Here is an 11,167-nt window from a genome sequence, read left to right as displayed (position 1 = left end):
AGAGTTTCACTTGCCCATAGGTAGAGCAGGCCAGTTCACTACTTCTTGACAGCCCATAGGCAGAGCAGGCCACTTCACTACTTCTTGATAATGCCAGTAGAAGACTAACCACCTTCCTGAAAGAAATGTTGCAGATCAAGAGAACATGTGTTAGCACAAGTAGGCTCTGATGGAAGCTCCAGCTTTGAGCTCCAAGAACAAAGATAATATTTTGCATCCTCATTGATATCATAATTAAAATAATTTCACCTCCTATCAAGACTTGCACATCTGCTCAGTGTATCTCTGAATGGGTTTAAAAACATCAGGTACTACTCTTTAACCAAGGTAAATCAGAAGTAATTCCACTGGCAGCTATCCTTCTTCTAAAACATATAGTTAAAAGCTGTTCTGGCTTGTGTCACAAGTGAATTGATAGCATGACAACGTATAAACCAGAAAAATACTTTCTTAACAGCTGAACAATCTACTGCTATTAGAGAAAGTTAATAATACAGAGAGCTACTGCTTATGAGTAACTACAAGTTTCTGAGTATGTCAGCACTGTGAAAGTACTTAATAGTAAACAGAGGTGCAACTGCATTTGTCCAATTAGTAACAGAGAACCGTAATATGACCTTTAATACTTAATTCTTTTCATAAAAAGTACAAAACAAAAAATCTTCCTGATTCCACATTCATTTCCCTTTAACTGCTGATTTCTTTTGAAATGCAGCCTTCTCACAGAACAGCAAGTGACAATGAACTTGTGAGCAATTGAGGTTTTCAGATTTCCCACTCAAATTAACTGCAGCCTTTTTTAACCCTATTCCCTTAAACATTATGCAGTAGTATCAGGCTAGATTTAGAGGTGAACTGAGCTGTAAGCAAACAGCACTTCAGCTGGCATGTCACTCCCCAGATATCTCACCCCCAGACTGTACCTACACTGCAGTCCCTGTATGACAAGGAACAACTTTAATGCCTTCTATGCATTACAATGCCAGAGCTCTATCTGCCTCCCAGTATGAAAACACAGCACCACCACTCAAACAACTCTGTCATGAAATTCCTGGTCAGCTGGACTCCTGCTTAGCAGCATGAGTTTAGTCTCCCAGGTACTCACCATCCTCCCTGTGTCATTAGCACCTACATGGTGCATGACTGTCAAGTTACTCCTCTATACCTAACAAACCACACATCTCATTAAGCCTGCTACCTTTGTAGCAGCCAAGTTTCCAAGCAGTCCCAGTCGTTTCAGCTACCTAACAGTTTCCAACTCACCACCCGCTTTCTCTAGCCTTGAGCAGAACAACTCTCAATGCCTGAGATATTAGCACTGGGTGGAGGAACTGTAACCTCTAAAATACTACATTTCTTCTCAGCAGGCCCAGCTCCTTCCATAAGGCTTACATCTTCCTCATAGCATAAGTTTTGCAATGAGAACGGATACTACAATATCCTTTCCAACTTCATCCACAAGTTTCTCCATTTCTTCAACCTGTTTTAAATCCTTTTACTTTCATATCAATATTCTGCTTTGGCAGAATATATTCCACATACTGTGGAATAAACTCAGTGGCCAACAAGTTTGAGTAATGAGCAAACTACACACATTTACAAAGCTTACAACAGTTTACAACAGTTTAGCCTCTCCTTTATTCTACTTTATTAGGCCAATGTCCTGGGTTTACCAGGAGCCGTTTTGCTCCTTCTTAGTAACTGGTGCAAGCTCTGTGTTTTGACTTCCAGCCTGGGCAGAGAGCTGATAATACCGATTGTTTTTAATTGTTGCTAAGTAATGTTTATTCTGGCCAAGAACTTTGTGAGTCTCATGCTCGGCCGGGGATGAGGGGAGGCCGGGAGGAAGCAGAGACAGGACACCTGACCCAAACTAGCCAAAGAGGTATTCCATACCACATCACGTCATGCCCGGAGAGGGAACTGGGAGTTACCCGGAAGGGGCAGGCTCTCTCTCTTCGGGGGGGTCGAACTCGTTCGGCGGTGGTATCGTATTCTCTTGTTATTTTCTCTTATCAATATTATAATTGGTGGTAGCAGTGGTGATTTGTGTTATACCTTAGTTACTGGGCTGTTCTTATCTCAACCCGTGGGAGTTACATTCTCCTGATTTTCCTCCCCATCCCTCCGGGAGTGGGGAGGGTCGGGGGGGGGGGGGGGGGTGGTGGTGAGTGGACGACCTGTGTGGATTGGTTTAAACTACGACAGCCAACTAAAAATAGAAAAAAAAAAAAAAAGAAAAAAAATAAAAGGAGAGGGAAAAACAAACCAAAACACACACCCAAAAAAACCCCAAAAAACAAACAAACCAAAAGCAAACCTGAAAACCTTAAGAAAAACAGCCAACACTAACACAATGTTCTTCATTTGTCTGTCAACATCAACTCTCACTGCAAACTACTCCACTTGCTTCAGCTACTGCTTTTGTATCCCCCTGTGCCTCAGGCAAGATCCATATCCCTTGTCAGGCTCACAGTGATCACGCTGCCAACACCAATTGTGTTTCTCCCACACACACCTGAAAGGCTAATGTTCATCTGTTCAACAAACTGCCCAGGTAATCACCTACAGCACATGGCTACCATGGCTGAAAAAAACTCCAACACTTATCACACTAGGCAAATGCTCACAAATTTTTCTTTCCTACACATGGTTACTTCTTTTCCTGGAAACTGGAGAAACTTCTTTGTCAAAAATATTTGAAAGTGGCCAGAGGGTTCAGCCTTACCAAAGGAGGCATACAAATATGCATAGAGAACACAGCAATATTAGCCTCACTTAAGTTGCAAGCCAAGACAAAAAAACACTCTTGTGTAATGTGAAAAACCCGAGAACCCAAGTAAAATTTTGGAGGTTAGCCTCAAGACTACTCACTCCTGGTACAATACTTCACCACCAAGTACTAAAGTACCTAATTTAAGCTAGGATCTCCAGATGTTCAGACTTTTAACCTATTTTTCTTTCTGATCTCTTAATTCAAGTTTGCTAATTCTTGTCTCAGACATATTACCTAAATTATATCAGTAATTTGCTTAAAAGCATGGTACTTTTTAATTAAAATACATATACTGGAATAAGCTGTAACTGGCACACACATATACAACCACAGAAGTGGAAGAGAGTGTTGACGTAACTAGATACGCTCTACAGCACTGTGTGTATTAATGCAGGGCACCTCATTCTGCAAATAACAGCTGTATTTGTGTTATGTGTGTCATACTACTTTACCATGTATGAAGTAGGACAGCTTCTACAACACGAATAAGCCCTTTCCAATTCACTGTCCATCAACTGCTCAACTTGAGTGCAACTTGTTTCTTTGACTATCCACAGAAAAAAATCCCTAGATAGGTTAAACACCTGCTTCAAAACGCAATAGAATTTATGTACTCTTAAGAGGCTTTTCAGTTATCCCAATATATCACAAACTTTAGCTTAAAGAATGTATTTCTCTAGGAAATGTTCATAACATCTAGCATTGGCTTTGGAAGCAACTAATTTCCTGTTGATAACACTGATCTTCTTAAAATGAGTTCTACACCTCAGTATTTGTTTCCAAGATCAAGGGACAAAAAACTCATGCTCAGTTGTTTGTTTTTTAAACAAGGATACATGTAAGTTTTTCATTCAGTCCTTTCCTCAGACAAGGTGACAGTCAACATGTGCTCAGGAAACTGGCATAAAATCTGAGAAGTCTGCAAATCATGTATGTTACAGATATATTGCAACTGTATTTTAAGAGGTCTTTTTTGCTTCCTTGCATATTTTCTGTCCTGATGCTGGGGAAAACAGAAAGAAGTCTTCAAACCCTAATTTTATTAAGAAAGAATGTAATTTTAAAAATGCATTTATATAAAAAAAAAAAAAAAAAAAAAAAAGTCAGAAAACCTGAGGGCATTTTTGGCTTTTACTACGTATATAAATTGAGTACTGCACCTACAAGTAAGTTTAGGGTAAATATTATTATTCCAGGACTCCTAGATAATCCCATACACAAAAAAGCTCCTTCAAACACAAGTTCTAGCAACCAAGCAACGATTGTTACAGTGAGATAGTTCAAAATGCAGTAATTTTAACGCTGCTCACTGTAATTAAAACCGAACATGTTTTGGTGTCTATGATAAAAATATGCAGCTTTACATACTCCATTTTAGAAAGATGTCAAGACAAAATAATGAAAAGTAGCTTTTACTCACTATACAAGTGCTTTATTCTTGTGAAACCCCTACAACAGACCCCATACAATAAACCTTCCATTAAATATTTTATGTGGGTTTTTGTGAGACTCAATGCTGCAAAATGCTTTTGAGATTAGCAAAAAAAAACCTCTGTCAGGGTAAAATATTCTTTTCAAACACTCATTTTGCTTGTGAAATGTGTTTTTGTGCATACAAATGAGACTTCACATCCATAAGGAACCATTTATATGAAGGAGCAATTTTTTAAATATTTCACATAAGGTGAAAATAAATTTAGAGAGGTACATTTCCGAAATTGTCATTTTACATTATGCACATCCACCTACAGCTCTGCTCAACCTGCTTTTATGAGTAGCATTCCATCTATAAATACATGCCCAAATTTTCATATTACCTGTGTTTTTCACAGAAAATTGACACTACAGTAGTTACAAGTGACTACCCTGTCTAATAAGCAAAGAAATTTGTACGGCACTTTCACAGTCATGGTGATTTAAAAGTATGAAATAGGTAGATACTGTGTTATTTACAGTCATGGTGATTTAAAAGTATGAAATACATAGATACTGTGTTATTTCCCCCCTACAATCCTAATAGTAAAACAAAAGATCCAACCAGAGCTAACAAGCCACATCTGGATGCACATAAAGTCACAGTACTTCAACTCGGGTTGAGACCAGTAAGCCTAACTGCATATGTTAATTGTTAATATGTTACCATGTTAAGTGTAAAATATTAAAAATGTTAATTAACATGGTTTTAAAGTAAAGGTACGTTGCATGTGGTTGACAAAGACAAAAATGCTAGCTTACAGTGGAGTGCCAGGAAGCTCTTTGCACATAAAAATATTACAGTACAATAAGAAGTCTCACCAGTTTTACTCTCTTGTTTGTAAGGCATTGTGATAAGCTGAAATTCGCTTATAAATTTGCAAACCAATGTAACACTCACCAGAGTACCTACTTATCTTAAATATCATAAAGCATGATCCTAGGAAAATAAAACTCATAAATGCACTAAACATTAGAAGTCTGGGACCTGGGAAAGAACTTGATTTTGTCTCATGTAATAATTTTCTCATACTCTAATCCCAAATAAAATATACATATTCAGGGCTAAAGCTGTAGCTGGACAAGCTATTTTTGCCAACCTAAACTGATACTGCTGCCAAGAAAAGCACTAATTCTATGCTTCCATTTCCACCTTTTTACTTCTGCAACTGCTCCACACCCTTCTGTTGGCCAGCATAAGTTCTTGCGCAACTACACAGTAAACTGGATCTGTGGAATGATCCACTCAATAAAACACCTGGGGGAAAAAAGATGACGTGTCCTTACAACTATGCCTTACAAAAATTATTTTCAGTCTGTAACTATCTTTGAAAGTAACTCCATCCATTTCATACTTTAAGGAGGGCTTGCCCATTTGGAAGCTTGGTTAGTTTTAAGAATTATGTCCATGATAAAATAATAAAAGACACTACTTCTCCTAACAACCTTCTCCCACAAGTCCTTATACTATCCACACCTATAACAGTGCTGTAACTCTTTCCACAGGACAATTGCTCTATTTCACTTTCCAGAAACTTATGTGGGCTCTCTGGAAATAAAGAAAGAGTCTACTTAAAGTAAGAATTCTTTTAAACTAGCACTCTCTATATCCCTTTATTTAAAGGTTTTCAGCCTTTCCTTGTGTTAAAAACAGATGCTTCACATTTTAACAGTTCCTTTTTTTGGTTGATGATCCCCATATTATTTTTTAATGCTCCTCTCATTTTGTTTTATATTTCTAACATATTTTCATATTTAGAGTATTTATCCTGTGGAACAACAACAAAAAAAAAAAAAAACCAAAACTCTCATATATAAGGCAAGCTAAATCACTGTTATGAAAGACATACCTCCGCAACTGTGCAATTAGAGTAAGACATTAAGGGACTTCTTCTATTCAGTGGTATGTCTATTAACCCATAGTTTTGCTAAAAATATGTAACTAATATCCATTGTATAATGCCTCTTAAAACTTCTATTCAGCCCTTCTATTTCATTAATTAGCATTTCATAACTGTTTAATCTTGTGGTTAATACATGACCTTATGACTAGAAAGATGTCAGCCTTTCACTGTTAACTGCTCCAAAAAAGAACTTATCATGCCAACAAACACACATGATAATGTCTGCAGAAAACCAGTATTTTTGTGCTGTATGTGATAGCTACATTGTCCCCCAAGACCTCCATCCATGATATTTAGGGTGTTTATGGTATTAAAAAGTTTTAATGAAGTATATACAATTACATATTATTTTAGTATTAAAAAAGAAGTATTTCATCCACTCATAAAACAGGCCTGAAAAAGCCAGTATGACTTGCATCTTGTTTCTAGCACTACATTTCAGTGACTGCAAGGATAATCTTGGAATCTCATAGTCCTCTCTATGGCCCCAAGAATCTTGCTAAATTGTCCAGTAAACTTTCTATGCTTGTTTCATCTAGATCACAATATAGATATCAAGCATTGTTTTGTTTAGTTATCCTTTTTTCTTATTTATATTTCTGCCTTACTGTTCAAGTAGAGGAAGGTTCCTTGTCAGGAAAAGTAAGTATAAGTAAGGAAGCAGTACCTGAAACAATTCATCACCTAGTCATATTCACAAGCAGCGAAATGTAATATGTTACTGAAAATTAAGAAGATAACCTGGCAAATCTAAGGAATTATAGCAACATGTTTTTTTAAAGGAAGAAAAGAGTTGTGTGAATTGAAAGCCTAGATTCAAAGATTCATAGATTTAAAAGCCAGAAGGTACTATTACAATAATGTGTTCTGAACCTCTGCATAACAGGACAGGGAATTTCAGCCAGTAATTCCATATGTAAGGCCCCAAATTTGTGCATAAGTTAGACAGTCTTTTTCCAAAGGTACCCAACAGAGCATTCACCATATCCTTTAATAATCTGCCCTTCTGTTTATCCCCACTATGATTACTGTACATCGTATTTTTAATAATTTTGAAAATATTCATTTCTTTGCCAAAATTTCAACTGTTTTTCTACACTCTTTCTGCGTGGTTTCTTAAGCACCTGGACTAGCATATTTAATTTCTATCTTACACTAGTTAGCAGAAGCAGGAGAGCATCCCCTAATAAGACTTGAGAATAAGGAAATAAAGAAAGAACCGTAAACTCTGACACACAGAAATATAATTATTCAAGGCCAGGTTGGACGTAGCCTTGGGTGAGACGGTTTAGTGTGAAGTGTCCCTGCCCATGGCAGGGGGGTTGGAACTATATGATCTTAAGGTCCTTTCCAACCCTAACTATTCTATGATTCTAATGGGGGGGGGGGGGGGAGTTTGAAAAACTCTCTGCACACTGGGTGAAAATACTTAATTTCAGGACAACATAGCGGCCTCTGTTCCTACTGCAATGCTGATTAGGCTCAGATTTCGACTCACACCTCCATCACCCTGTGGCATTCCAAAGCAGTAAAGGTTCAGGATCTCCAGGTTAAAAACTGTGCTATTCTGAATCAGAGAATGGTTAGTGTCAAAAAGGACTTTAAGATCACCCAGCTCCAACCCCCTGCCACAACTAGGGACACCTTCCAATAGACCAGGTTGCTCCAAGCCCCTGCGTCCAACCTGGCCTTGAACATTGCCAGGGATGGGGCAGCCACAGCTTCTCTGGGCAACCTGTGCCAGGGCCTCACCACCCTCACAGGGAAGAACTTCTGCCTAAGAGCTCATCTCAGTCTCCCCTCTGTCAGGTTAAAGCCATTCCCCCTGGTCCTGTTGCTACAGTCCCTTGTGAAGAGTCACTCCCTGCCATCTCTGTAGGCCCACTTCAGACACTGAAAGGCTGCTAGAGGTCTCCACACAGCCGCCTTTTTCTCAGGCTGAACAGTCCAAATTTCCTCAGCTTTCACGGAAGGTCAGCTTGAAGTAACAACCGCAGTTATTTGATTTTTCCCCCACCGCACCACCGTAACCCAGGGCCTGGAGTACCCCACAAAATGGGGGCGAGGGGCGCGAATCACCGCAAATGTCCCGCCCCCGAGGCGCTGAGCTAGTCCAATCGCATGCCGCGGCTCGGTGCCACGTGATCGCGCTGCTGGCGCCGCACTACAACTCCCGTCATGTCTCGCGGCACCAACGGTTTCCCCTCTCCCTCCCTTCCGGCGCAGCTTCCTGCTCTCCGGGGGCGCCGGTCTCGCTGAGGGAAGGTCGCGGGAGGCAGGGTACGTGCTGCCCCGTCGCTATCATGCTGGCTACCACTGTCCGCCGCTTCACCACCTCCGCCCTCCGCAGAAGCCACTATGAGGAAGGCCCGGGGAAGGTAAGGTGGGAAGAAGATCGCGGCCCGCTGCGGCGTAAGCCTGAAGGTCGCAGGAAGGGGCCTGCGGGCGGGTTCGGTGTGGAGATGGCGCGTGGGTGGGGGGCGTCGGGGCCAGCTTCGGCCTGGGGTGGGAGGGAGGGGGAAGGGTGGCCGAGGCACAGGTAATGACTCTGTGAGGAGAGCGGAGAGGAGGAACGAGACCTTGAAGGACATAACGCTGGTGGCGCTCGGGCCCGCTGGCTGCCTGCGGCAGCCTTAGCTCCGGGATGAGCCCGGGCGAGAGGCCCGGGCTGGGAATCAGAAGATTTCTGGGGAAGACGGACCCGTAAGAGCACTGCTGAAGCCACAGGGCGGGCCTGGCCTCATTCCGGCATGAGACGCGGGCCTGTCCTGCCGCGGTCGTGCTCAAGGTGAGCTCCTCGCTCGATGTTCCGGCGGCAAGGGTTCTGCACACGATCGGTTTCTAAGCTGCTAGAGAAATGGATGCAGAGTAATGCTGCCCCGTTTCCAGTTCTATGCTGATGAAGCCGGTAGGCTGCGGGGTTTCATGGCACCGCTGTTGGGGCCTCAGCAAAGCAAATTACTTCAGTGTCTGTCTTTGCAGCATTCATTGGTACAGATGATGAGCATTGCAGTATGAGGGGCAACAGTGATACTGTAAACGCTTTCTGATGTACCTTGTGCTTAACAAGTGCTTTTAAGTCCTGCATCTAAAACCTAATTCTACATATGTGATGAGCACTAGAAACTCCCTTACAATGAAGGTAATTAAATGTCACAACAGGTTGTCTGAAGAGGCTGTGGGGTGTGTATCTTCAGGGACATTTATACTTGGCTGGACAAGGCTGTCAGCAAACTGGCCCTGCTTTAAATTGGGGGGAGAGGAGAAGAGTGGACAAAATGACCTCCAGAGGTCACATCCAAGCTGTTCTAATTACTGTGGTGATTTCCCTCTCAAGGAAGGGAAATTGTAATCAGGCTGAACATTTATTTTGTCCATTTGACTCCATCTGTAACTGTTCTGAGCTTCTCACATTTTTCAAGTCATGGAGGAAGTAATTATTGATTGCAGAACTAAAATTATTTTTTCTCTTCTAGAACCTTCCATTTTCTGTGGACAACAAATGGCGACTACTTGCACTAATGTGTGGATTCCTTGGAAGTGGATTTGTCGCCCCTTTTGTTATTGTCAGGCACCAGCTTCTTAAGAAGTGAAGATGACAGACCGTAATTGCATTAACTGGGTAACTGATATTGTTACATTTTGTAGCATAGTGGAATCTGTGGTCGAAACCAAGCTTTAAGGAGTCTAATCTAAAACCGTTATTGTAGTTTTCATCTGTTTGCAGTCCATGTGCTTAGAGTTGCGGTCTGCAATGGTATCTAAACTCAAGCAATGAATGGGTTTAAGTCTGCTTCACAGGGCTGCTGTACTCTTATTGTCTTAACTTTGACTCCCCAGAGGCCACACCTCTGACTGCAGCTTGGTAGTCTGCAGCTGGGCTAGCTGTTAAGAGAGTGGTAATGATTTTATTTGGATAATAATGGTAACCAAAACCATGTCTGGCACCTTTGAATAAACATAAAGGTACAGTTCATGTCATCTGGAGGAATAACTGGTGTGTGTGATGTGAACAAAACAGTATGAGAAACTGTGATACCGTAAACGCTTTCTGATGTGCCAGTTAAAATGCAGTGGAAAACAAATTTTATTGAACATCAGTTCAGCCATGTCAAAACAGTCACATCATCTACATAGAACATTCCTAACCATTTACAGGGTAAAGTCCACTTAAAATTAGGTTGTTAACAGCAGCAACGATTTTAACTGATGTGTGCTGGTGATGCTAACAAAGCAAGACTCAAACATAGTTCAGACTGTCAAAACATACCATTTCCAGTTGAAAGTCCACTTAATCTTGCTCAGATTTGGAAATACCTGGTATTGCCAGTTCTATAATCTGAGAAACAGTAAATCTTACTGAGGAGCTGGAATGAGCCAAGTAGTTCTCAGGAGGATTCCTAATCGGAATCTCATAATTGGAACCTTGTAATTGGAACTAATTGAATCTGTGTAATTCCTCTGCTGATCTGTTGTTTTTTAGTTCTCTATACTAAGGAGAAAAAAAAAATCAGTAGGTTTGTGTTGAACTCAAGCGATGAGAACTGTGTGATTTCATGTAAGTCCAGGCCTTTGCCACAAAAGCATGTTATGGATGAAGAAAAGCCCATCAAAATTCTAGTTAAAGCATAGATTTAGATAGATAAATGCTAAAGCATAGATTCAGAGACTTTAAATTTGTTAATTCTTTGTGGGTTTTTTTTCTTGCAGAGGTGAAGTCTTCTACACAGCCTCTTTCAGTGGAAAGACGGCTGCAGCTGCATACCATGCCGGATATGACTCAATAAAATCCTGAATCTGAAGGTCTTGGGCTGTGTATTTTGTTGAACTCTTTAGTGCTTTTGACAATGGGTGTGTACTGAGAACACCTTCGTATTAAATTATCTTTACATATAAAAGTAGAGGGTTGGGAAAACTGCATTTCAAAACTGAAGTTGGGCTTAGCATTTTTAGCTGGGCAGATATTTAAATAGCTGTGTAAACACTTCAAATGCTCTTCAGACCCATCACAGGA

General features: G+C 40.8%; 1 protein-coding gene and 2 non-coding genes across 3 annotated transcripts; all 3 read left to right on the top strand.

Moving 5' to 3' along the window:
- The first annotated feature begins 5,803 nt into the window (after positions 1–5,803).
- LOC136005649 (cytochrome c oxidase subunit 7C, mitochondrial) lies at positions 5,804–10,955 on the top strand. Its single transcript, XM_065663299.1, has 4 exons — positions 5,804–5,826; positions 8,380–8,531; positions 9,630–9,775; positions 10,864–10,955. Exons 2-3 carry the CDS (start codon positions 8,457–8,459, stop codon positions 9,744–9,746), a joined length of 192 nt encoding a protein of 63 aa, XP_065519371.1. The 5' UTR covers positions 5,804–5,826; positions 8,380–8,456; the 3' UTR covers positions 9,747–9,775; positions 10,864–10,955.
- On the top strand, positions 9,145–9,207 carry LOC136006111 (small nucleolar RNA Z39). Its single transcript, XR_010608973.1, has one exon. It is a non-coding gene; the product is annotated as a small nucleolar RNA Z39 (small nucleolar RNA).
- On the top strand, positions 10,151–10,212 carry LOC136006110 (small nucleolar RNA Z39). The gene has a single exon (XR_010608972.1). It is a non-coding gene; the product is annotated as a small nucleolar RNA Z39 (small nucleolar RNA).
- Positions 10,956–11,167: the final 212 nt, after the last annotated feature.

This window comes from Lathamus discolor, chromosome Z (assembly GCF_037157495.1).
Source record: "Lathamus discolor isolate bLatDis1 chromosome Z, bLatDis1.hap1, whole genome shotgun sequence".
Lineage (NCBI taxonomy): Eukaryota > Metazoa > Chordata > Aves > Psittaciformes > Psittacidae > Lathamus > Lathamus discolor.
The sequence above is the reverse complement of the archived record's forward strand: the minus strand, read 5'-3'. Positions and strand labels throughout refer to the sequence as shown.